The sequence below is a fragment of the Elgaria multicarinata genome, chromosome 8, assembly GCF_023053635.1.
Source record: "Elgaria multicarinata webbii isolate HBS135686 ecotype San Diego chromosome 8, rElgMul1.1.pri, whole genome shotgun sequence".
NCBI lineage: Eukaryota > Metazoa > Chordata > Lepidosauria > Squamata > Anguidae > Elgaria > Elgaria multicarinata.
In genome coordinates this window covers 79,391,165-79,418,381 of record NC_086178.1, presented here as the reverse complement: position 1 = coordinate 79,418,381, position 27,217 = coordinate 79,391,165, and the positions used below count along the sequence as shown (strand labels likewise).

Below are 27,217 nucleotides of genomic sequence, written 5' to 3'. Positions count from 1 at the left end.
GTATGGAAAGTTAATAAGGAAATCCAGCTTAGCACAGCTACTCTGTCAGAGCTGATTTCTCTATTTTCCCATTTCGGTTGGTGCCAATATTGTTGTCGAGCAGCAGAGGGCAATGAAGAGCTGCTATGTAAGAATAGTCTGCCAATCTATGTAATTATTAACCGTAGAATGGATTATTAGAAAATTCTGGGTTTTTTGTGTGTGTTTTTAAAGAGCACTTTTGTGTTTGAGGGGAAAGTATTACAAGGATGTTCTATGAAGTCTTGGGTAGACACATCCAGAAATGAGAACATGTTTACATTCCATGAAATGGGTCCCAGACACTACCATGTTAGTAGAAGCCTGACCCTTCTTTCCTTCCTTTCTCTCGTCATATGAAAATATCCTGGAATGGACAAACATGGGGAGAGCAGGATCAGAGTATTATGCTCTGTTGCTGCATCTGCCAGGTAAAAGGAATGAGCTTCTTTAAATGAGTGTTTTATAGCATGCTCGTGACTGGCCACTCACAGTGTTTGCAGGTCATTTTGATGATGCCATCACCTCCTGCACATCTCCTGCTCCATTTCCCGGTTTGAAATAAACCTCAGAAAACCTGACTCTTCTGAATTATGTCAGTATTTGTCGAGTTTTCCTGCTGTGTACTGGCAAAGTTGCGCTATTAAGCGCTGTTCCCATTGAATTGTATAGGACACGTGGTCACTGATCTCTTCCTCATGTAATTACAGCTTGTTGCAAATGCGGAAGAGAAGCAGGAAGCAGAGCCACGGTGAGGGAACACAATTCTGTCTGAAGGAGCTCAACATCTATGGCGTGGGAAAATGTCCATTTCTAAAAAATCATTGTTTCATAAAAATCATGAGTGGACAATCATGGCACATCATGCATAGTTCTTCTGGTTCCTAAAATTAGTATGTTAACATTTTTCAGTGTCTCTGTGGCCACAACAATAGAAGCAGCTCTTTATTTGGGGTGAATGGGCAGTGACACTCTCCCCCACCCCATGTCTCCCACTCACTTGTGGAAGAGAGATCTTCCAACAAACAGGTGCATTTGCTCCAAAGTGCAACTGATGAGTACCATGCATTATCTTCTTCTGTCCTCCACCAGCTGCCACTGGTCTCTCCACCACCCAATACCTCTTAAATTTAAAAGAATTTGCCCATAAAGCTTTGAATTGGTTTGACCATAACATGTAATTAACTACACTAAGGCTGCAATCCTATAAACACGTATCTGGGCATAAGCCTCATTGAACTCAATGATGAGAAAATTATATTGTAAGTGGCCTTTATTTTTATTCTCCCCCCCCCCCAAAAAAATCAATTATTTCAGTTCAAATATGTATGGCTTTAAGGACATAAAATTAACATGGGATTCTCTTCTTTCTTTTTAAAAAATTGTTTACTAAATCTAAAGCAAATAAACATGCTAAATAAAATCATACTCTATTCAGAGCAATGGAAAATTTCCCAGAAAATTTTCCAGTTCAAAATGTTTTGGAAAACCCACATCATTGCAAATGATGAAGCAAAAGATACCCCTTTTATGCTGGGACTCATAAGAACAAAAAGAAAAAAGTAGTTATCCTGTCATTTCCCTTGTCTAGATTAGGAAAGCATCCTCACATCACCTCATACAAACTTTTTAGGAGAAAAGAAGAACCAATGTAGACTTTGTAGATCCACAGGAATTAAAATTAAATTGTACATTCACATAAATGTAACATTTGGTGACTTTTATTCAACACAAGTACTTGTCTTGAATAAAGCTGTTGTTGCTAAAGCTAAGAGGCTGTCTAAACGTCGTCTTTGCCCTAGGGTGGCTCCGAATCTGTGCTGCATTGGTGATATGACGCAGCTGCTGACTTGGAGCCACCCCGGAGCAAAGAGCCAAAGATGTGCAGCAGAAAAGTTGGGGACTTAGGCCACAGCTAGACCTAAGGTTTATCCTGGGATCATCCAGAGTTTGCCCCTGCCTGAGCACTGGATCCCCTGTGTGTCACCTAGATGAACAAGTTTGACCCCTGGATGATCCAGGGATAAACCTTAGGTCTAGCTGTGGCCTTACTCCCGACATCTCCTGCCTGAGAGAGGTCAGCTCTTAGAATCATAGAATAGCAGAGTTGGAAGGGGCCTACAAGGCCATCGAGTCCAACCCCCTGCTCAATGCAGGAATCCACCCTAAAGCATCCCTGACAGATGGTTGTCCAGCTGCCTCTTGAAGGCCTCTAGTGTGGGAGAGCCCACAACCTCCCTAGGTAACTGATTCCACTGTCGCACTGCTCTAACAGGAAGTTTTTCCTGATGTCCCGCTGGAATCTGGCTTCCTTTAACTTGAGCCCGTTATTCCGTGTCCTGCACTCTGGGAGGATCGAGAAGAGATCCTGGCCCTCCTCTGTGTGACAACCTTTTAAGTATTTGAAGAGTGCTATCATGTCTTTCGCCATCTGTCCTTGCTCTGCCGCTGCACCGGGGGCATTCCCATGTGGAAGGCAACCTCCCATTGGTTGCTGGAAGCCACAGGGGGGAAAGGGGGCCTGGCGACCCTAATGGCCACTGGAAAGCCCACGCTGCCTCACCCAGTGGGGACTATTCACTGCCACCCCACACCATCAATACTGCAGGGTTTGGTGGTGGAGAGGCACCAACTTGGCACCATGATGGCAGCACCCAAGCTATTTCATGCCTTTTGTGAGAGTCGAAAGACAACAGTAACTTGGACCATGGAAACCATGCTCAACCCACTCTTACCTCCAAGCTTTTGTTAGCTTTATGGTAAAAATCATTCAATCAATCAATAAGACTGCTTGGAAAAACAAGGTTTTTGCAGTGATTGCCAAAGACAGCAGTGTATGCTGGTCAGACTTATTTATTTATTTGTTGCATTTCTATACCACCCAATAGCCGAAGCTCTCTTGGTGGTTCACAAAAATCAAAATGGATGGCCCTCAATCTCTTCTACTGGATGGTAACGATCTTGAGTGATTGCACGCACTGCTACATATATATTGGAATATACCAACGAACATGAACTTTGATTGCATCTCACTAATCTAGCTACAGTTATCCACACTCTGATAAGCTCTCGTCTGGATTACTGCTATGCATTATAGGTGGGGCTGCCTTTGAAAACGGTCCGGAAACTTCAGCTGGTATAAAATAAGGCAGCCAGACTGTTAACAGGTACTGGCCAGTCCTTTCTCAGCTTCACTGGCTGCCAGTCCAGGTCCAGGCCCGATTCAAAGTGCTGGTACTAACATTCATATTATCTGAAGGAACACCTCCTCCCATATGTGCCTGCCCGGACCCTAAAATCATCCTCAGGGGTCCTTCTCTGTGAGTCCTTGCCAAAGGAAGTGAGGCAGGTGGCTACTAGGAGGAGGGCCTTCTCTGTATAAATCTGTATAAATCTCACCATCACTTCTCAGTTTTACCCTTGTTGTGCTTTTATATATTATTTTATTGTGGTTTTATACTATTGTTTGTTTTATACTATTTGTTTTATAAATGGACTGGATGAGGGCTAATAAACTGAGACTCAATCCAGACAAGACTGAGATGCTGTTAGTAGGTGATTCCGCTGACAGGATGGGGGGTGTTCTACCGGTTCTGGATGGGATTGCACTCACCCTGAAGGAGCAGGTTCGTAGCTTGGGGGTTCTTTTAGGCCCATCATTGTCACTTGAGGCTCAGGTGACCTCAGTGGCACGGAGTGCCTTCTACAAACTCCGGTTGGTGGCCCAGCTACGCCCCTATCTAGACAGGGATAACCTGGCTTCAGTTGTCCATGCTCTGGTAACCTCCAAGTTAGATTACTGCAATGCGCTCTATGTAGGGCTGCCTTTGAAGACGGTTCGGAAGCTGCAGCTTGTGCAAAATGCAGCGGCCAGATTGATTTCGGGAACCAGAAGGTTCGACCATATAATACCTGCTCTGGTCCGCTTGCACTGGCTGCCTGTATTTTTCCGAGCCCAATTCAAGGTGCTGGTTTTGACCTATAAAGCCTTACACAGCTTGGGACCACAATACCTGTCAGAACGCCTCTCCCGACATGAATATACCCGGTCACTAGGTTCAACATCTAAGGTCCTCCTCCGGGTGCCTACTCCGAGAGAAGCTCGGAGTGTGGCAACAAGGGATAGGGCCTTTTTGGTGGTGGCCCCCAGACTGTGGAATGATCTCCCTGATGAGGCTCGCCTGGCACCAACGCTGCTATCTTTCCGGCGCCAGGTTAAGACTTTCCTCTTTGCCCAGGCATATGGCGGCACATACTAATTACCCACATGTTTAGTTTTTAATCGGTTTTTAATGCTTTATGTGTGTATGTTCTGTGTTTTAGAGTTTTAAATTTTGTATACTTGTTTTTACCTCAATTTTAGAATTTCTGTAAACCGCCCAGAGAGCCCTGGCTATGGGAGCGGTATATAAGTGTAATAAATAAATAAATAAAGTTATACTTTGATTTGTGTCTGATGGTTTTAACTTTTGTGAACCACCCAGAGAGCTTTGGCTATTGGGTGGTATAAAAATCGAATAAATAAAATAAATTTAGTCCATACAATCTTGGGTTTAGTGGCAAAGATTTATTTATTTATTTATTTCATTTCATTTTTGTACTGCCCATCAGCCAAAGCTCTCTGGGCAGTGCACAATTAAAAAACATAAAATATAACAAGTATAGATACATTAAAAACGTTAAAAGTTAAAAAGGCAATATAAAAAACAGCTAAATTAAAATCAGCACTCCTCAGTCAGAGAAATTACCTTTTTATTTATTTCATTTCTAATCTGCCCAATAACTAATGTTCAATAACTAATCATTATACATCCTTCTGAATTCTCAGAAACAACCTTTCCCTGCCCTGCTCCTAGAACCCAGTAATCATTGCAAAATTAGTGATTGCCAATTTTTAGAATGTGCTTCTTTGTAAGAGGATATTGCAGTCTCAAGTCAATATTTAAGGAAGGATGACATTGTTTGATTCTTTTGGCGCTTGGGAATGATGGGTCATTTTAGGATTTCTGGGGATTGGTTTCAGGGCTATAGTTTGCTCATCAGTATTGTTGTAGGCAAAATCATTTATAATCCAAGAAAAGTCTTCAACCCATGTTGTGCATATATAAAAGTAATTGAGTTGGTTGAGTCATTGCAAGGAATAGCAATCAGTGACATTTTCCAGAATTTGTTTTCCTCCTAGTTAGATAGCCATAGTGCATCACAAAGTTCTTGCCATTGTTGAGATAAGTGATTTTGGAATTACCTTGAGTAATCAGAGATATAAGGATTAGTATGTCTGGAACTGGGCTACTTGCTGGCTCACTTGGAAAGACTTTAAAAGCAAGTGTCAGAGTATAAACTAACAGTGAACTCAGTGCGGGTTCCAGGGCCCTGTCTGCATGGTAGCAAATTGGTGTCGCCTCCCTCCCAAAACCTTGCAGTTTTACTCACCCAGGATGGCATCGGGTAATCCTGACACCAAGGAGGGAGCGCAGTGTTTTTGGCAGTCATCCGAGTACCGGAGCCATCACCCCCGCTCTCTTCCTAGTGGAAAGTGACCAATCGCCGGTCTCCTTCCACCAGGACCACCCCCTGGATTGGCCCTGGGAACAAGTCATACTGGCCTCACTCTCAAGAAAAAAGTCGGGGTAAGTCCCTGATTTTTTCAAAGCGCAGCTTTGCAGGAAAGCCCTACGGTGGCCGCAAAGCTGCATCTACGTCATATAATTGACACGGCGCAGATTCACAGCCACCATGGGCTTTCCCTGCGTATAGACAGCCCACAGGTTTGGAGGGCCCAGCTGCTATTGCTCCTCATCCTCTCTCTCATAATTGCTATCACTTTCTTTCTTTCTTTCTTTCTTTCTTGACAAGTAGACAGTGCCATTTACTGGTCCTCCTTCTCAGCTCCACTGTTGTTTGGGCCAGAACAAGAGGCAGGTGAACAAGCAGGTTTCAATGGTGATGACGAGGACAACGTGCAGAGGGGTTAGTGTCAGTGCATCCCTACTTGAGTGTGAGCCCTTTGCAGGTGCCTGACTATGCCTGCCCTTGACACCAGCCCTGTTAAACTGCGTCATTTGAAGCTCCATTTTAATTACTGCAGGTAGTATAATTCCTGCCCAGTAGATCTTGTCTCAGAAACTCACCTCCTCCTTACTTAGCAGTTACACAACAAAGAGCCTTGGAGCGAGAGCCGAGTTACCGCACTGGCATTTCCTTCTAGCCCATCTATTGGCTGAAGCTCAGTATCCAGGGTTACAATTCCCCCTTGGCTCAAGACAGCTTTCACAGAAAACTTTCCTTTTTTATGTCCATTATGCAGCCTTCCACCTTGAGCGCATTCAAAGCCAATGCTCAAAATACTTCTTGGGGAAGTCAATCAACCCATCTCATTCTTGATCACCTGAGGCACTTATCAGTCAGCAGACCACCTAGTTCAGTCACATGATACCTTGAGGGGCAGCCAGCTACCCACACAACTGCATCACAATAAGATGTTCACGTTTTTGATTCCGACTGGAGTATTCAAGATCTCCTTCCATAGATCTAAAAGCCATAGAAATAAATATCCCTTGAAACTTACCTCTTGCAAGAACTCACTAGATGGTCTTAGGCAAGCCACTCTGTCTGTGCCTCAGCTGTCTTCCCACCCCATCTGCAACATAACAATAATGGCCTACTTTTCAGGGTTGTAGTAAGGATTACAGCAAAATAATATACATGGAGTGTTTTGACTACTCCGAAGTGCTACATAATGATTAAAACGCTTCTATAGCGTCACATCAACAGTGCTTCAAACTTGGCTGCTAGCAGGAAAGATGCGTCTTCTTCAAACAAAGCAACGACAACGAAACCGCTGTTTCACCTTTTTGAAACTGTCATGCTTTGCAATGGGAGTAAAGGGTTGGGAGTTATCGTTGAAAACGTTGATTTTGTTTTTTCTCCACTTTGAGTTTCGTTTCTGGGAAACGAGCGGGATATAAGCTTTTCAAATGAATCACATGTTCTGAAATTTCAAAATGAGAACATCAATGGAACGGTCAGAAGTGTGAAATGACTGGATTTTCAGGGTTAATAATGGCATTTCAAAAGCCCTTTAGAAGGTTCAAAGCATCTTATATGCAGTATGTTAGTAATGCCTTAGTACAACCCCCATGGAAAGTGGGCCAGTATTGTTCTCCCCATATATTATAGATGAAGAGCTGGGGATCAGAGAGAACAGCTTTCTGATGACAACCTAAGAGGTTCAATGCTAAGAAGAGTTTTAGACCAGAAACTTTCAGGTTCACAATTCAGCTTCTTAAACATCCCACTTCTTTTCAATGGCTGTACGGCCCAGCCACAGAGGGAAATTGCATTTTCTTACCGTCGCTTCCCCCCACTTCTGTCCCACAATACTTTCTCTTTCTTTACACGGAGAAGAAAGAGGAAGTAAACAATGACCACGTGGCCATTCAGTAGGCAATTTTATCCTGCTGCTTCTCCTGTACACAGCAGGAATACCAAAAAAAGAGGCCAAAAGAGGGTGGTGATTTACATAACATTTGCATATGCTAATTTATCTGCATAGATGCAACTGTAGAAATAATTATTTTAATTTAAATAGAAATAGAGTACATCTCACCATAGTGCAGAAGACTATGACTAGATGGCTTGTGGGCCTGCGTGTTCAACCTGTTGTCCAGGTGTTCACTGGTGATAGGCAACAGTTCTTCTTATGGTTCTTTAACTTTAAACTGGATTTGGACAGGACAGCCCTTCAAACAGGGGAAGCCTTCAATTAAAGGATGCTCCTCTGGTAGACCTTCAAACAGAATAGTAGACACATAGCCACCCTAGATATGCATGTATGTGTGAACCAGTCTTTCGGGATGGAGATTTGCCAGATATAATTTCCTACCCCTTTGATGGTGTAGCACTTTGTGCTCTGTAAGAGTGCCTTTCCTGGCTTTTACTAACAATAGTTGATATTTTCAATTGAAAATGCCCTGATCCAAATTCCACGATCTGAAATCAGTGGTAGGACCCTCTTTTGATTGAATGAGCCAGGCTTCAGGCTCTGAATGTATCATTCTGATTGTACTCAAGATCCAAGGCATGCTACGTGGGAAATGAGCAAACAAACAAGAGGCCTGCACCAGACAGGGTACACTCTAATGAGGCATGTTAAAATGAGCCAGCCTAGAAAAGAGTTTATTATTCTCCTCTGAGAAGTGAATTTCATGTCATGCTATTCTTTCTCCTCTGGAACAGACCATTGTTGTTATTCTAGTTCATGGATCGTAATCCTCCAGATCTTCTTTTTGGACTGCAGCTCCCATCAGCCTAGCCAATGATGAAGGATGATGGGAGTTGCAGTCCCACACCTGGAGGGCCACACGTTCCCCATCCTTGTTCTAGTTATTAGTAGCTATTCCTAGCATTAAGGGGCATATTGGGTGAATAGTTTTGCCAGTGTTGTCCATATCTGCCCACTTCCACACTGCTTGATCATTCCTGAGTGACATCAGGACATTCAGGAGGGCTGTTGGCATAAAGATAGCATTATGCCAGTTTCCCCAGAATAAGCTCTGGGGGCTATTTCATCCTCCTTCCTTTCTGAAGAGATTGGCCAATTTCCTTCCCGGTTGTTTGTGTAGAGGCAGTTAGAAAGCTTATTGTGAAAAGCCTTCAAGGTTACAGAGTACAATCTCTGACTCACGCTTCTGTGCTAATGACTGACACAAAGCCATCACTATAGCAGCTGACAGTGTTTACACATAGCCCTTTGAACAGGATACTTGACTTCCAGAGAGGAATCTCTTTGGAAAGAGCTATCCTTAAACTAGTTGTGATGTACTGTGGTAAAAGAACAACCTGCTAGGCCTCTTTTGGGGAGTCTGGTGTGGAGTTCACCATGGGGCACTCTCAGTTGTGTCTGTCCCGTTTCTATGATGAAACTATGCTCTGCTTAATGAGATATAGTTATTATTGTACCCTATTGGTGGCCCCCACACCACATGCATTTCCAGACATGTGTTAACCCTCAGGAACACACAGATAAAAGGAAGTACTTCTTCAAATAGTGGATAGTAAATTATGGAATTTGCTCCAAGTAGTAGTGATGGCCATCAACTTGGATGGCTTTAAAATTTGACAAGTTAATGGAGGATAAGGTTATCAATGGCTACTAGACAAGATGGCTCGATATTACCTCCAGCTTCAGAGGGATTATGCCTCTGAATAGCAGTTGCTGGGGTACAATGTTCAGGAGGGTGTTGTTGCATTCATGTCCTGTTTGGGTCGGCCGCTGTGTGAACATAATGCTGGGCTAAGTAAGCTTTTGGTCTGATTCAGCACGGCTCTTCTTATGTTCTTATATGGAATCTTGTGGAAGAAAAGCAACTTGAAGGTAGAAATTACAGGGGAAAGGTTGCACTGAGAAAAGGGATTAATCACCCTTCCCCACTGAAAATGTTCCCCTCCTGAAGCTGTTTTCCTTACAAGTATCTGCAACCCAGGTTTAAATGCATGTTTGTGCATAAATGTTGCCAGCACCTTTGTTATGTGCTGCTGATACATGATGCCAAGTCAATTAGGCCAAAGAAAATAAGACAGGCGCAGGCAGCCAAATTCATGTTTCAGTTCAGCCAAAGCATTTAGGTATAAGGCATTTTTGTCCCACTGGCCTCCAGAATAGAAAAAGTAGTCAATCCCCCTGGGATCATCTGCACTTCTTTGTCGGTTTATTATTCAGTTTCCATCCCATCTTGGAGGGAGGAACATTGGAGGGAACGCAGCAATTGCTATGCCACTTTTAGCTCAGTTGGCTACTTGGAGTGCGAGAGAGTTGTACTCCAGTGGCGGCAAATGCCTCCCCCTGCCAGAAAATGCAAGGTTGACTCCTAACACCCCTCTGCCTTGTACGAAAGGAGCACAAAAGGATAGCTGCTTCATTGCCTCCAGTGTTCCTGACATCAGGAAGTGGAAGGCCCCAGAAGCCCCTATAGTATGCGCTATGCACTCCAATTTCTCTCTCCAAGTCTTGATTTTTGGTGGGGGAGGAGGATGGGAAGATTTATTTATTTATTTAAAACATTTATATCCCGCCCTATATCATTAAGATCTCAGAGTGGCGCACAGATAAAAGCATACAGTATAAAACAGTAAATATACACAGTTGAAAACAAATTAAACCATGAACCAAGTTAAAACAAACTGTAATTTAAAAGCAGTAAAAGCAGTTAAAGCAGTTAAAACAATGTGCCAGTGAGTTTAAGCATCAAAGACTTTGCTAAAAAGCCATGTTTTTACTTGGCGTTGAAATGAAATCAGTGTTGGCACCAATTGGGCGTCCAAAGGGAAGGCATTCCACAGTCGGGGTGCCACAGCAGAGAAAGCCCTCTCCCTTGTCCCATCATAGCGTATATGTTGCATTGGTGGGATGTGGAGAAGGGCTCCTCCAACAGATCTAAGGTCTCGGGCAGGCACATATAAGGAGAGGTTGCCGCAACAGAGAAGGAAAAAGGGGAGGGAGCCATAATTTGAAATGGGGAGATGGGGGGGGGGGAGAAGGAAGCAGCAATGGGAAGGAGCACAAGCACTTTGTAAATGTGGGCCCACAACTTGCAACTGGCTCTTGGACTGAACAGCAAGGTATGTATGGAATGAGCATAGGGAGTGTACACAATAATCCCACCTATCTCAATTTTTTATTTTTACATTTATATCCCACCTTTTCCCCTCTTACATGGAATCCAAGGCATCTTACATGGTCCTCCTCCTCTCCATTTCATCCACACAACCACCATGTGAGGAAAGTTAGGATTAGTCAGTGACTGGCACAAAGTCACCTAGTGAGTTTCATGGCTGAGTGGGGACTTGAACCATCTCGGGATCTCTCAGATCCCAGTCCAACACTCTATAACCGCTACCCAAAACTGACTCTCAATGAGCTCTTCAGGATCAGAAAAACAACTTTGTCAAGTGTAATTGACTGCCTATAGTTCCAAAGAGCAGACACACATGAAATTCTACATAAGTATTATTTAATAAATAAATAAATAAATACCACAGGTGCCATCTGGACATTTATGACCAACTCTAAAGGAAAATCTATATGATGTTGCCAGAAATGAGTGGGGAAGGGATTATTTATTTTTCAGATTTATACCCTGCCCTTCACCTTTAACTCCCAGCACAGGATACATAGATGTCAAGAAAACAACAATAAAGCCACAATAAAGCCCATTCCAATTAATGGAGAGCAGTTTCACTACAGGGAAAAACAACATGATCTCAGCCTTCATCCAGTTCCAAAAGCTAGGCTAAAGCATCTCTTGACTTGTCAATGGAATGCGTACAATGAAGGCACCAAGGAATTCCACAATCTCAGGGCTACCATAGATGAGGTGCTTTTCTGTGCCAATCCCCACTCCTGCACACACCCACACATCTCCCAAGTCATAACAGAGCCTCTGCTCTCATTTTAGGACTGGAGCTGGTCTGGAGCGAAGGAGGCCCTCTTTCAGATAGTTCACTTCTAGTACCCAAAACAAATTCCAGGGCCTAAGAATTCTTTAGTTTATAGGATGACCATATGAAAAGGAGGACAGGGCTCCTGCATCTTTAACAGTTGAATGCAACAAGGAATTTCAGCAGGTGTCCTTTGTATGCATGCAGCACCTGGTGAAATTCCCACTTCATCAAGCTGCAGTATAGTTAGAGTGACCAGATAAAAAAGAGGACAGGGCTCCTGCAGGTTGAACTGTTGTGATAGAGAGGGACTTTCACCAAGTGCTGCATGCATCCAAATGCCACCTGCTGAGATTCCCTTTTTTTTATACAACTGTTAAAGATACAGGAGCCCTGACACACATTTTTCTTTGAACCGTTCGGTTTCTGAACGCAGGAGCCTGGGACAGATCAGAGGGGGGGGGGGAAGGAATTGCCGTTAGCAAGGGGTTAATGTTCTCAGACCGGTAAACAAGCTGTCTCGTAGGCGCAGAAGTTTAAGTGCCACCGCACGGGATCCGCGTTGGAACATGAGGTCATAATTGTGCAGAAAAGATTAACTAAGAGGGACGCGATCCTCCTAGTGGGCCCCAGCCCACCCCCGTCCCGCGGCCAATCGGAGCCACGCTCAGCGACCAATACAAAAGAGGTCTTGTTTGGCCACAGATCCCAGCCAATCAGGAGCGCGCGGTAGAGTACATATATGTGTGCGCGAAAGTACACTGTGTGAGCTCAGCAGGCCTGTTTCGAAGAAGCCCCGTTTGTCCATGGAGATCGGAATCTTCGGGGGGGAGGAGGAATACAAATAATAGCAGAGCCGCTACTTATTACTGCAACAGCCACAGCCCACAACTTCCTCAAAGAGCTTTTCCCCGGGTCTCTCTTTTTCCAGGCTGCTTTCTGCAAACGTTGCAAGCCTCCGAGGAGGGGGCGTGGCGGAGACTGGTTCTGACAGCCAATAGGGGCCCTTCGTTCCCTGTCGACGTCACAATCCCTAGAACCTGCAGCAGCAACAATAACAATAACAGACGAGCTCGTTCTCTCCGGAGGCGATCAGCTGGGTTCGTGGCCGGAGCCCACAGCAGGACCAGCCAGCCAGGGCAGCTGCTACTGTCAGCAGCGTCAGGGAAGGAGGGAACAAGAGCAGCAGCAACAGCAGCAGCAGCAAACCCAGACAACTCAACAGGGATTCAAAAATAGAAACGCTGCTTCCCAGAAGCAATGTCATCGAGCGAGGCACCAGGGGTGCAAGAGGAAAATTTGCAGGGTAAGAGAGCCTCTTCCTTTTAAATGAAATAATAATAGGTGGTTTTTTAAATAAATAAATAAACAAATCACTAGCTTTGGGATCCCCTGGGCCCTGGATTGCAGGACGTCTTGTTGGGAAAAGCTGCCGTTTCCTTTGCTGATCAGAAGCAGAGCTGTTGGATCGCTTGCCAAATCAAATCCTAGTATTATTTATTAATAATCCTAGTATTATTAATAAATTCATATATTAGTTAGGATTCTAACATGGAAGTGGGGGGAGGGAAGATGGCAGTGATGGAAACGGAATGGTGAGATATCAAATTGCACGGGGTTAGATTCGCACCATTTGTGGGCAAAGATTCGAGGCCTTCTTAATTTCATGGGGCTGTCAATAACCTGGATTTTCTCGAAGTTGGAGATATAGGGCTTTCCTTTGCTTTACAAGGGCAGTAGAACACTCTTGGCAAGCTAAGAGCGTTGCCTAAAAATGGTATGTGTTGCTCCCAGTTTTCAAAATACAGAACAGGAGGCAGATCCGTGACAGTTTCACCATTGTTGTAGTCGTTTCTGTTCTCCCTCATTGCACCTTTGCCTACGTGACACATCAACCCTTTTCAGAGGGCTTTGTGCAGTATTTGTACTTGTAAATTATTGGCCTTTGGAAATTATTGACACGTGGCTCTTGTTAAGAGCTGACATCATTGCATTTACTAACCAATGTATGCTGAGGAATTCAAAGGTAGATTGTGGTCTGCACCATAAAAGGGAATTTCTCTGTTGACCACAATGGGATGTAGACTGCGCCTTTAACTAGATAAATAAGTAATAGTGTTACCTGATACCTTGGGTTGTGGTTTGCCAAATACTGTGTCAATTGTAAGGTGGATATACAAAATACCATGTCAATTGCAAGTTGGATATGCAAGTATTAATTTAGATTTTCTTTGCTATTGTTGTCTAAGGGAAGTGTCAACTTTCTGTTGAACCTGAAAGAACTGCATCTACACATCCCATTGATCTTTATTTGTTTGCTTGTTTATTTAAAATATATAAGAACAAAAGTGCCATGATGGATCAAACCAAGGGTCAGTGGCCAACCAGCTGCAAGTAGGAAGCCACAAGCAGGATATGAGTGCAATAGCATCCTGCCTTCATTACCAAATCAGGGGGTGGTATGCCAAATTAATTAAGGGTGCAATTCTATGCATGTTTAGATAGAAAAAAGCCCTACAACTCTAAGCATTCCTCATAAGACTTTTTTTCTGTCTAAACATGCATGGGGTTGTGTCTTAAAACATTTAAAATAAAATATAAAGTTTTAAAAAATCCATTAACCTGGATGTTAAAATCAGCAAATGCCTGGGTAAACATTATTATTATTATTAATTTTAATTCGTTTTAATGTGTATTTTATCTCATGTTTTTATACTGTTTGTTTTACACTTTGAATTGTTTAAGTTTTTGTGAACCGCCCAGGGAGCTTCGGCTATTGGGCGGTATAAAAATGCAATAAATAATAATAATAATAATAATAATAATAATAATTATTTATATAGCACTATCAATGTACATGGTGCTGTACAGAGTAAAAGAGTAAATCGCAAGACCCTGCTGCATAGGCTTACAATCTCGCTATGACATTTATTTAATAAAATTAACCAACAGAAGGTACCAAAAGGAAGAACATACATAATAATAAATCAAGATCGCTAAAGAAACAAAGGAATTCACTAAGCATAATTCTTAGTCTATAACTGATATGCTTATGGAACATCTACAGTTGCCTAATACCTAATGAAAGAGTAAAACTACAATTTATACAGCATATAAAAGGAGTGTGCACACGCTTGTGTTATTTTGTGTGGCAGATATGTTTTTATGAAGCACTGAAATACCATCAAGGATAGCACCTGTCACACTGAAGGGGGGGATTAGAAAGCCTGGGTTCCAGAACAGAAAAGGCCCTTCCCTCATTTGCTGTCGGATGTATGTATGCAGGCAATGGAATAACATGGAGACCCTGATCTGTTGATCCTGATGAATGGGCGGCTTGATATGGAAGTAGGTGTGCCCTCTGTTATTCAAGGCCTTATATGCCTGTAACATTACCTTAAACCTAGCCTGATAATATACTGGCAGACAGTATAGTTCTTTAAGCAAAGGTGTAACATGCTTACAGTAAGCTGCCCCATTTGGCAATCTAATCACCGAAATCTGCACTAGCTGAAGTTTCCAGACTAGACCTAAGAGAAGCCCCATATAGGGTATATTGCAGTAATCCAATCTTGAGTTTACTAAGGCATTAACTGTGGCCAGACAATCCCGATCCAGGAACGGCACATGAACCAAAGTCTTGTGCTCCTTGTCACCGAGTCTATCTGAGCCTCCAGTGGCAAAGATGGTTCAAGGATGTTTGCTAAATTAAACATATGGATTGATTTATGTTCTGTCAACAAACTGAGGCAGTAATCCTATACTCACTTACCTGGGAGTAAGCCCCATTGTCCTCAATGGGACTTACTTCTGAGTAGATACATATAGATTGTATTGTTAACTTACTCGGTTAACATGATATTAAGGCTATTTTGTATTCATTAAACAAAAACCTATAATTTACAAAACAACATTAAGGCTCTACTGTCTTCAATGAAGCATCAAAAAGCAGGGAAATTGGGAGTTAAGGCTCAAAAGCCTTAATGCCACATCCTCCCGAAGGGCGCAGAAAGTACCAGTGAAATTCTCATTCTCCCAAAGCAGATAAACCATGATGACAGGATGGAGAATAGGATATGCAGAGGTGACTGTGGGGTTGTGGAAAACTGATGATGAACAACTTAAGGCCATCTTCTTCTTTTTTTTGTTTAGAGCAGCCCTTCCCCAACCTGGTGCCCTCCAAAGGTGTTGGACTACAACTCCATCATTGCAAGTCAGTATGTCCCATGGTCAGGAATGCTGGGACTTGTAATCTCAAACATCTGGAGTGCAGCAGGTTATGATATGCAATATGATATGCAGAGGTGATTGTGGGGTTGTGGAGAAGTGATCATGAATAACTTCAGGCCACCTACTTCGATTTTTTTAGAGCATCTCCTCATGTTGAGAGTTGCAACCCAACATGACATCTGATGGACACCAGGTTGGGGAAGGCTGTTCTAGAGCAAGGGCAGGCAGAATGTGAGATGTGTGTGAGAGAAAAATATTGGGCAGCCTCTGTATTTGGAAAGGATATAGAACTACGTTCCCCATCCTAGTTTGTTAGCATGTGTGTCCTTTAAATGTGATGCTCCCTGTCCCCAAATGTATGAAAGAACATCCTTCCAGTCCATGCTGCTGAGATCTTGTCATCAGCATTCATATAGTCATATTTGAACTGTCATTCCACCCACTGTCTACAGCTTGGGAGCTAATGCATATTCTCCAAGAAAAGTTTAAGGAAGCTAAATCTAACTTAGCGGTTACAAATGCAGAACTTGCAGAGAACATAATGTTCAGTGCCTCTTTGCACTATTTACCATACTTTAGATTTCTTTCATGCATGTATTAGTAATTGTTAGCCTTGTGTTTTCAATGTACATGGTAGACAGGCACAGTTCCAGCTGGATTTTCAGTGCATGTTTGGAACACTACTATACAGAGACCTGGAAATAGAAATAGCTTGTAGTACTTTTCCAGTCTCTGTTTGAACATATCTAAGGTGACTTCCACCCTACTCTTCTGAAAAGGTTCCTGTGCCTTTATCAGATACATCTGGCAGAAAATTCACCAGAAATTTCACCAGCATGGAATTACATTTCTTGGGAAAGCTTCACTGGTTACATTACTGCCTGTCATGCAGCTGTTAGAAATATGGGCTGGCAGCTGTTTGTTTATGCCCTGTGCAGGAGAGCTGTTGATGTCTTGAATAACCTCAGTTTTGTTTTGTAAGAGTATTTCATAACTCCTGTCAGACTGTTTATTTTTCAGTAGTGACCCAGAGGGACTTGTTTGTTTAGGAGATGTTCTGTGCTAGCAGTATACAGATTATATATATTTTACCTATTTATATCTTTAATCTGTCGCTAGCTCTCAGTATAGTGTTCTGGTTACTCTCACCCTCCCACATTTTCTTTCTCTCCTCTCTCTTTACCTTCCTTGGTTTTGTTCTATTGCTGAGCATACTGGGAACTGTAGTCTTCAGAACCAGGGCAAAGAATAGACTTATACAAACACACATTGGGGGCAAAAACATGCACCTAAATGGATGCCTTATAACTCGCAGATGTCTTGTATAACAAATCTTACTTTGTGAGCTTTCGCTTAGTGGTGCTGTTTGCTGGCTTGACAAAAGTTTTAAGGCATACAAAATTGCATTAGTTGTGTTTCTTCTTTAACCATGCACCCCCCCGCCTATATGTCATCTCAAAAAATCAGCATCTGTGGAAAGTAATACAAGGATTCAGATATATTGTTTACCTTACAGAAATAAAGTGGCAATTGCACATTTATCATTCTTAGGCCTAATCTACACCAAGCAGGATATTGCACTATGAAAGCAGTATATAAAAGGCAGGAGCCACTACAAGCAGGATATAGCACTATTAGAACGGTATATGGTATGTGTCAATGGGCCCCAACAGTTTTCAGTGCACTTCAACACCACTATAAAGCAGTAGTGTGACTCCTCCCTTTTATATACTGCTTTCATAGTGCAATATTCTGCTTGGTGTAGATTAGGCCTTATACTTAGCAAGCTTTCACTAAATTAAATATGCCCATTGCCCTGCACTGAAGCTGACATGGGGACAATCTGTTAACAAGGAAGTAAAATGAAGCTGGTCACGGGAAGTTGCTTCTTAAACCTGGTCATATCTCTTACGTTGGAGTTTCATTCCTCTCTGGGAAAATGAAGTAATCAAGATAGGGGGCAGCATACAGTTGAATTGGATTGCATCTGTTGCTGGAATGAATGGGACTAACCAAATATGTGAGTTTGGCTGTACTTCCTGTTCTCTCCATGCACGCCCCTCATTCCATTCCATTATTGTTCCATGGGGTTCACTCTGCTGCACCATTTCTCTCTAGCTGCCTTCCACTTTAACTTGGAGAATTTATTTATTTTCCTCATGAAAGTTTATGTTGAAATAATGTTAACAAAATAAAGATAACAAAAAGAAAGTACATAATAATAGATCCCAATCACTGAAGAAAGAAAGGAATTCACTAATTATAAGTCTATAACTAAGGCCGGATCTACACTAGTCTTATACCGTTGCTAGTGTCCCTTTCTAACGTGGTTCTCTGTATCAGTTCTCTGTAGCTGTAACGTTACTGCAGGGCACATTGTTAAAAACTTTCGTTGTTCTCCCTCCCTCTTCTCTGAGAGCTGCTGGGTTTGCTCTGCCCACTGCCTGCCTCATTCCTAGCCAGCAGTGCAGGGCAATAGTCATAAGTACACACAAACCCTCTTCCAAAACATCTTAACACAAGTCCCAGGGAATTGCCTGAACGCATAGGAGCCAGCCACTTTGCTGAAGCTAAGTAGGGTTGGGTCTGGTCAGGGTTTGGATGGCAGACCAAATGGAAAAGTTTTAGCAGCAGCCGCATTTAAGCCCCGCTGGTCATGAGTTTTGGACTGGGACTAAGAGACCCTTGTTAATTTTCCTGCACAGAGCTACAACGATCCTTTGAGCACTCCTCAGCTCCTTTGCAAAGAGGGGGGAAATGTTAAAAAATAATAATAAAAAATCAACCAATGATTCAAATTTTAAGGCAGGATGCATGGGAGTACTTCACAATAAAAGCAGATTCTAAGGTGGAAAACTTCTGAGTCATTTGCATGTAATTGTCAGTGATTGCACAGTATAAGGCTGGTGTGATTTATCTGCTGTAGCAGATAAGATAGCAAACGGGGTGAAGGAAGGAGAACAGGAAGTGGGCGGAGCAAACCCAGCAGCTCTGAGAAAGGGAGAGGAAAATTACCGGTAGGATGAGGCACATGAATCTGTAGCCACGCTGGAACTAAGAAATATAACCTGTAAGTACGACTCATTTACAACGTTGGAGACCCAGGGTCACGTGACGCTATGCGTCACAGTAACCCATTCAAAACGTTAGAATAACACCAGTGTAGATTCCCACTAAGTCTATAACCAAGCCTGAACACACACACACACACACACACACACACACACACACACACACTTAAAAACGGGCATGGTGGCTTGCCAATGCATCAGTGCAATATGGAAACAAGTTTAGGGAATTCAGAATTACAAACTGTAGGGAAAAATTCTGATGGGGAGATTTTTATAGGGTCACAACTTTGAAAAGAAGCCTACGCGTTGGGTCGTCACACACCAAAATCTATGCACAGGTTTCTGGCAGAGATTGTACATAGGCCCTGTTCAGAAGAAACCTTAAATCACAGCTTTAACCATGGTGCTGAAGACTTTTTGGCTTAAGCACTGTGGTTAAAGCCGTGGTTTAAGGTGTCTTCTGAACAGGGCCATAGAAGGGTCTTACATGTAAAAATTAGATTATACATGTGTTTGGAAACCTTGTTACGACTTTTACTTCCTCTAGATAGTCAAGTTCGACCGTCTTCTCGGCGCTCCGCCAGGGCCGTGGCCGATCCGAGGACCTCACTAAACCATCCAATCGGTAGTAGCAACGGGCGGTGTGTACAAAGGGCAGGGACTTAATCAACGCGAGCTTATGACCCACACGCTTTAAAAAGCACCCTAGCACCAATGTAGATTGCCCAGCAGGTTGCCCTAAAGCCGAGGATATAATTCATTTCCTAGCTGAGTGCCCAAGGTATGCGGAGCTGAGGAAACAATACCTTGAGCCTTTAATTCCCAGGTTTAATTTCATGACTTCTAAAGGTGTAGTCCTTACTCTTTTGGCTGGTACAGACTATTATATATCTTTTAGGACTGCGAAATTTGTACACCGGGCGATGGAGGCCCGGGAACCACTGATTGTCTCAAACGATTAATTTTAATATCCAATATTATATGTTGGTTAACATTGTAAATATAACCTGGACGATTGTTATCCTAGTTACTCTTATTTGTAGCACTTCCGCTGGCTTGTGGCAAGCTCGCGGTGGGTATGTTATTGTTTTACCTGTTTGGAAATGGCCCAGGTGGCTAATATGCAATAAAGTTATATATACATGTGTTTGGGGGGTTTGGAGGTGGTGAAGTCAAGTGCCATGGACCTTGTCCTATGACTGATGTTGTTTCTATCGGGTAGCAGGGGATGGAGACCTAATGCCTGTGCACTCGCAATAACTCCAAAGGCCTACATCGTTGCTATTAGAGTATAGTTTGATTATTAACCGACAGTAATCTGGGGACTCAACTCATTTCCTGGAATGCAAGAAAGAGGCCATTAAGCCAGGCTTGGTACAGAAAGTCAGTAAGTGAAAGCACTTGGCTTTTTAATCTAAAATTATGTTCTTTCTTTTGTCTTGTTTCTAAACATATGCCAAGTAGGTTCCTGGGTGGAATTGCACTTCAGCAGTAATGGGAACGGTAATAGTGCCCTGTCAGCAAGCCAGGAACAAGCTCCAGCTTCCGTTTCCATTTACAACGGTGATATGGAGAAGATTCTTCTAGATGCCCAGCATGAGTCTGGAAGAAGCAGTTCACGAGAGAGCTCGCACTGTGACAGGTACTCTGAAATAGATAGCCTTGGATATTTTAAAAGGAATTTCTCCTTTATTTCTACTGCAACCTGGGGAATTCTAAACGTTTTGGACTAGATCTCTCATGAGCCCCAGACAGCATGGTCAGTTGTTGGGAATCATGGGAGTTGTAGTCCAAAGCATCTGGAAGGCATCGGGTGGCCTACCTCTGTTCTACGGTGTAGGCCTGTGTGGTCTTAGAGTTTGATAAATTGGTAAGGTGATGCAATTAGATATTTAATTACAGACATTGAGTCTTTGCTTGGTCAGAGCCAATGAGATCCATCTGATGAGTGTTTTATTGCATGCTCTTTACTTGGCACTCATGGATTTTTGCGGGTCCCTCTCATGATGACGTCTGCCTTCCACGTGCCACCCACCCCTTCTAGCCTTCTTTGCACCACAAAAAACAACAACACCCCAGTAAGTCTGACTTATTTTTAAAGACAGAAGTTGCTGCTATCTTCTGCTGTGTGCAGGAGAGGCAGTGCGATCAAACACACACACCCCGAATGGGTCACGGCACGTTGTTTACTTCCTCTTTCAAAAGAGGAAGTAATGAGGGACAAACACATGGGCGGAGAAGCGGCGGTAAGGGTTTGAGTAGGTGAACCCTTGACAGTCAAGAGTCTCTTCTGACTCTAACCCCTTTATGGTAGCTGAGCAAATCACAGCCAGAGGTGACATCACCACATCCAAATCCTTTAATGCATTATAATATAGATCTGCCTTCCCCAACCTGGTGCTCTCTAAATGAGCTGGACCACAGCTTCCAGCATTTCCCAATCAGCACGGCTGGCTGGGGGGATGCTAGGAGGCATAGTCCAACACATATGGAGGGCACCAGTTTGGGGAAGGCAGATGTATAGATTATACCTACAATTACATCTCACTATTTCTCTAAAATACTTATAGTAGTTTACCTGGAGGTCTCCCTTCTAGACGCTGATTATGTTTAGTTTCAACATAACTCCCAAATTATTCAATAGGCTTGGAATAGTTTGCTTTACTGAGGGCTCCAGCCTAGTTTAAATAAACAGCAGAAGAGGAATCCGAACCGACATTGGGTGTCATCACACTGGGGGGAATCATGTTTCCTTACCATTGCTTCTCAGGTTCAGAGCAGGTATGGAGGGCGAATGTAACTTTTTCTTCCCCTGTTGTGCTTCTCCTGAGGAAAACCCCTCCCTCGGAGGTGTGATGGGCATGGGGGATTTCTGCTTCAGATAAACTGCAAAGGAGAGATTTTCCTCAAGAATGTAACAGGGGAAGAAAGAGTTAAATGAGCCCTTTAATCAGCCATCTCTGCTGATGATAAATGCATGTTAAATTAAAATGTGCTTTTACTGTGGAAGTTGAAGGTTACAGATTGATGCAAATCTTTGACTGTGGACTTTGAGCATTAAATACATGTGGATTGCTAATCTTATTTTACATCTTGAACAGAATTCAGTTTTCTGGCTGTTCGATTTATTTATTTATTTGACAGGGCCAACCCTACCATTGGGCATAGACAAATGGCTGCCTTGGGCAGCTGATCTTGCTTGTGATGAAAGGGCAGAAAAGTGTTAGTTCCTCAATTTATATTTATTATATATTCTTTTCTTCCAGGGAGAGGCACTTCTGGAATTTTCTGTTTGGGGTACCAAAATAACTTGCCCAGCCTTTGAGGATGGGATGCAGTTTACTGTTCCACCTCGGGCAACAATATAGCCTGGGCCTGCCCAGTTTTTTAAACTCTCATTAGTCCAGGTTTTGTCCCATTTTATCCTAGTAATGGTTAAATACATAAGTAGACCAGACCTAATAAATATTGGTGTCCATCTCCTTCCATGCAGCTGGACGTAATACACTGGGCATTTTGATAGCAGATACTATACGAAGAAGATACCACTGATTAAGTACCAAAATGTAGTCACTCCTGCAATAATTAATGTAACCACTGCTTTATTGATCTCTGGGTGATCAACTACTGCTCCCTGCTTGGGGAAGATCCTAATTGATCTAGAGGTGATTCTTCCAAATTTGTCTTGGGAGTCTTTATGTTCTCCATTTTTATCCCACCCTTTCTCTAAAGAGCTCATGATTGTGGTCATGGTTCTTCCCTTCCCAACAACCCTGTGAAGTAGGTTAGAGATAGGAACTGGCCCAAGGTCACCCAGTGATTTTTGTGGCTGAGAAGATTTGGACCTGGATGTCCATGGTCCTGATAAAGCAAGAAACTACAAATCTTGTTCCTTGTTGGTTAATGGCCCATACTTCTCTTTATAAAGCCCTCCTCGGTCCCAAACGCCTCAGGACATTCACAGAGCTGCTGAAGTGGAGAGCCGTAGCAGTGGAGAAAAGAATAGCTCTCAGGTAAAGATTCTCTGATGGAAAGGGACTTTCCAGGTCATCAAAAAACCTAGCCTTAAAAGGATCAGGTGCCTTTCCCTCAACAGAGCATTTTTCTTTTGGGAAGATCATATGGCAGCAAGGAAGAGGGGCGTTTGGGTGGTGACTCTCCCCCCACACCCAAATTGTGGAATTCACTCCCCAATGAGGTCCACCCAGCGTAAATATTGTCATGTTTTTGGCACCAGGTTAAGACTTTCTTCTATTCCCAGGGTTTTGAAAGCTTACGGTAGGCTTCTTAATGCATCATTTGAATTGTTTATGGTTGGCACTGATATTTTAGTTGTTTCGTGAGGTCATGGTATTTTGTTGATCATTGTTTTCAACTGTTTTAAATTGTATTACATTTTTTATGAGGGGTTTTTTTTTTTTTGGTGGGGTGGTGATTGGAGAAAGGATTCTGAGAAATGTTATAAATAAAGCTTTTTCCTCAGTGCTTACACAGCAATATTTTATGGCTGGGATTTTTTTTTAAAAAAATTATTTGTCTTGTAACTTGTCTTTCTACCAAGAAAAACTGCATTTGAGTTTGCTTACAATCATAAATAAAACCCGATTAAAACAACAATAAAACAGTGTTTTTTTTTCTTTTTTTAAAGAGTAGTATTAGCTGAAAGGGGATTAATCCTAGCTGCAACACAGATGTTAGTTATTCATTTAATCTGCAACTACTCCTTGAATTGCCTTGATGCAGACAGAGTCTTATGCAGCACCTCACTTAAGACTTTTGAAGAGTCAATTCCATTTAGAAGATAAAAGCCACGGGTCATGATCCAGAAACTAAATACTTCAGGTATAGGTGGGGTTTCCCGTTTACTGTCTGTAGAGGAACTTCAGCTCCTAGATCCATGCCTTTGTTTGTTGAGTGCGACTTGTTGGTCGCACTCAATGTGTGTTCTGAATCTGATAATTGTATCCAAATGATCTGATGATATCTGCCCTTTTAGTCTGAAGAAGATTTTCTTGAAAGAAGGAAAGAAGTTGAGCGGCTTTTGAAGAAAAATTCAGATTGGATGTGGGATTGGTCCAGCAGGCCTGAGAACATTCCACCCAAGTGAGTGTCCTTGTGAACAATGCCTATGTGTGGTTTCCTGGTGCTCTGTCTACCAAAGGCGTGTCAAGACGTTTACAGGTATGATTCTCTTGTCTTCTTGCACTCCAGGGAATTTCTGTTTAAGCACCCTAAGCGCACAGCTACCCTCAGCATGAGAAACACCAGCGTGATGAAGAAAGGGGGCATCTTCTCTGCCGAATTTTTGAAGGTCTTCCTACCATCTCTGCTACTTTCCCACCTGCTTGCCATTGGACTAGGGTAAGGATTTGTTCCATTAATCATTTATGGAAATGTTTGGGGTAGACGTCTAGCGTGCTGCAGCAGGATCCCCTTAAATCCCAGTAATGCTATGCAATTAATCCATCCCTGCTCATCAAATTACACAGAATTCCGGAAGACTAGCGCAGAATACACCCATGCCATCCTCTCGTAAGACAGGGAAGGACAACCTGTGGGTCTCCAGATGTTTTGTCTTACAACTCCCATGCTCCCTCACCATTGGCTGTGCTGACTAGGGCTGATGGGAGTTGTAGGCCAAAAAAGATCTGGCGGGCCACAAGTTGCCCTCCCTTGTTACAAGAAAATAAGTTTAATAAAATATCCTAAAATATAGGATGTCAGATTCAGCATGCAGTTATGGGGCATCTCTCTCAATGTATTGTGGAGATTGCATGTCTAAAGATCTGCAGCTCACTATTAACAGCACACATTTTTCTAGATTACGTAATATTTTTTATCTGGTTCTCATGTTGAGATCTTTAGATTTCCTGTAGAACGAAAGGGAGGTTACATACATACAATTCCTTCTACTCCTCTGTTTGCTTTTCCCATGATGATGGGAAGTGAGTGAAAACAGCAATCATGTCCAACGTTTATCTGGAAGTATGTCCAGATTGGGGTGTACTTCCAGCTAAGTATAGGGCCATGTTCTTCAACATATACTGGCAATGAGGCATCTCAGGCTGGAAAAGATAAGAGGTAGCAACTGTGGCTTCCTGTTTGGCTTTCTAGCAGCCTGAAAACCTGGTGTGTATTTTTGGTTTTTGTTTAGTATCTCAGTGTTTTGATTTTAATGAAGTCTTGTGCAAGGTCCAAGCTATTGAAAACAAATGTTTAATAGAGATTATTTCAGCCTTATAGGTAAGTCCACAGATGTTATCTGCGCACTCATACAGAGATTTGTGGTCCGAAAGGAGCCGTGTTTTCCATGACAAAAAACATCCCTTTGCGGTTGCCTAGAGACTATTCTATCTTGTCACTTGCAGCCAGGTAGATGCACCGAGAGCCATTCTCGTACATAGCCAATAGTCAAGGCAGAACGAACGGACCCTGGTTCAAATTAAGAATAGTACTTACTGGTTTATGTGTCTTAGGATTTATATCGGAAGACGGTTGACGACCACAGCTTCCAGCAGTTCCTTGTAAGAGTGGGAATGAATCTGTCTTTCTTACGAAACCGTGACAACATGCAAAATGGTGACCAGAAGGAACTCCTGAGTGTGGAACAGTGACATGGTTATGTGCGTTTTGTTCTCTCAATGTTGTGCTCCTATTTCTAGTCTAAAGGAGAAGGACGAAAACCAAAGCCAAACAGTTCCTATATGTAATCCCCTTTTTGCTCAGTTCAACATAGGCATAGTTTAGTTGAAGGGGAGGTATCTTTTCTTTTTTAAAAAATGAACGGGTGGACAAAAAATGCAATGTCTGTAGTGAAGGTTATGTAGCAAGGAATTAATCTGTATGTTCCTTTTGATTTTGTGAAGATATCGATTGGAATTGCTCTTGGTACCACTTTATGGAGGCTCAAGGGCATTGTGGCCTTACATTTCTGAAGACTGATGTCTTTTTACTCAATGTGAAGTGACTTCGTAATTTACTTTAAGATTTAACCGTGAATCCTAAATACAGTTTTGTGTGTTTTAGTATGGGTTCTTCCCTGTATGTTTTTCAGTGAATGTTTATACGCCATGCAACTCTCCATAGCGGTGTAAATAAGCATGACTTTATTTCAGCATTAGTATGAGCTGTCTGTGCTAAAGATTACCCAAATTTTCCTCAAATTCAGATAAAAATTGTATGCAGCTAGAAAACGTTCCCAAAGGATAGCCATGACAAATCAGGTCAAAAGCCCATTGAATCAAGACTTTTGTATCACAAGCTCCTAAGTGGGGCAAGATGGCAATTGCCATCCCATTTTTCCTCACAGTTGGTAAACAAAGGTTTCTTGCCTCTGAATGTGGAGCTTGTTACTAGTTCTCATGACCCAATAGTCACTGATGGCAGATAGGTATATCTTTTTAGTCATGTAAATACTATCGACCAGCATAGTTTTTAGCTGCTCACCATAAATAACTAGGAATTTCACCCAGGTAAGTGAGAGGGCTGCTGGAAGAGGGATGGGGTGCCTTCCTTTGGCACCCCACTAACCCACTCCATGCTGGGCATGGAGGAAGGGAAATCCTGTACTCCTTGCCCAGCAGAGAACGAAGCGTGCTGGTGTCCGAGGCAAGGAGTGTACTATATCCCTCCTCTTAACAGCCCACTGCATTTCCATACGGATTGCTCAGGAAGTGAACTTCACTCCTGTACCTCCACCATAGAAATCAAGATGGCGGAGGAAAGGAGTGCTTCTTCCTCGCCTACCCCCAACAGCCTGCTGCATTTCTCTACTAGAGCCTCAGCAGACAAAACTCCTACGGGTCTAGCATAGAAACACAGTAGGCCTAGGGGCAGAGAATCCATGCCTCCACTGGCATGGTGGACACACAGGACCTGGGGAGTGCTTGTTTCTAGCCTGGAAAATGTTTTACACTTATGCTTTTTTACTCGCAAGAAGAGGTAGGTTTTGGTAACAAGCCAATTTTAACTATCCTGCCCTCCCCAAAAAACCCGAAATGAAATTTTGCACAAGGGCAAGCTTCTTCTGAATCAAACAGACCAACAAACCACCTCCCATCCTACATTTTTAGTAACCCAGAATCTGAGATTTTCTTGTAAGTAAATAATAGAATTCAGTGGGACTTTTTCCTTAAGTTTTATATAGGGTTACAGCCTTAATTTTAGATTGGAGAACAGTAAAGAATGTAATTATCGCAGCATCTTTTCTTCTTGCCATTTAAATAAAAGTTTTTCTCTGTGTTGTATATTTACCACCATCAAATGAAGCATTTTTCTAGTCAACCACTTCCACAGTCAAACATATTTGGCTATCTTTCAGATAGGAAGAACCAATATGATAAAACAAAAAGTCTAATTGGCAAATATGTATGAATCTACTGCCCCTTAATTTTGCAAGTAGTTTTAAGGTTCTTTTACACTGTTTTTCATGCTGTGAAGAAGCAAGCTCGAGGTATGTA

The 27,217-nt window shown here is 42.6% G+C and overlaps 1 protein-coding gene across 2 annotated transcripts; it reads left to right on the top strand.

Moving 5' to 3' along the window:
• The first annotated feature begins 12,235 nt into the window (after positions 1 to 12,235).
• Positions 12,236 to 27,007, top strand: BNIP3 (BCL2 interacting protein 3). 2 transcript variants are annotated; one of them, XM_063132826.1, is made up of 6 exons: positions 12,236 to 12,763; positions 20,223 to 20,400; positions 22,687 to 22,771; positions 23,755 to 23,861; positions 23,970 to 24,119; positions 25,235 to 27,007. In XM_063132826.1, the coding sequence occupies exons 1-6, from the start codon at positions 12,718 to 12,720 to the stop codon at positions 25,284 to 25,286; spliced, it is 618 nt and encodes a 205-aa protein (XP_062988896.1). In that variant the 5' UTR covers positions 12,236 to 12,717; the 3' UTR covers positions 25,287 to 27,007. The 2 variants fall into 2 exon arrangements, with proteins under 2 accessions (XP_062988896.1, XP_062988895.1); XM_063132825.1 differs by having other exon boundaries at positions 20,220 to 20,400.
• The last annotated feature ends 210 nt before the right edge of the window (positions 27,008 to 27,217 follow it).

What these genes read in the sequence shown, in the direction of transcription:
- BNIP3 (XM_063132825.1), top strand. Translation starts at nt 12,718, where the DNA reads ATGTCATCGAGCGAGGCACCAGGGGTGCAAGAGGAAAATTTGCAGG. An exon ending in GCAAGAGGAAAATTTGCAGG is followed by an intron (nt 12,764 to 20,219) that starts GTAAGAGAGCCT and finishes ACATATGCCAAG; the next exon opens with TAGGTTCCTGGGTGGAATTG. An exon ending in GAGAAAAGAATAGCTCTCAG is followed by an intron (nt 22,772 to 23,754) that starts GTAAAGATTCTC and finishes CTGCCCTTTTAG; the next exon opens with TCTGAAGAAGATTTTCTTGA.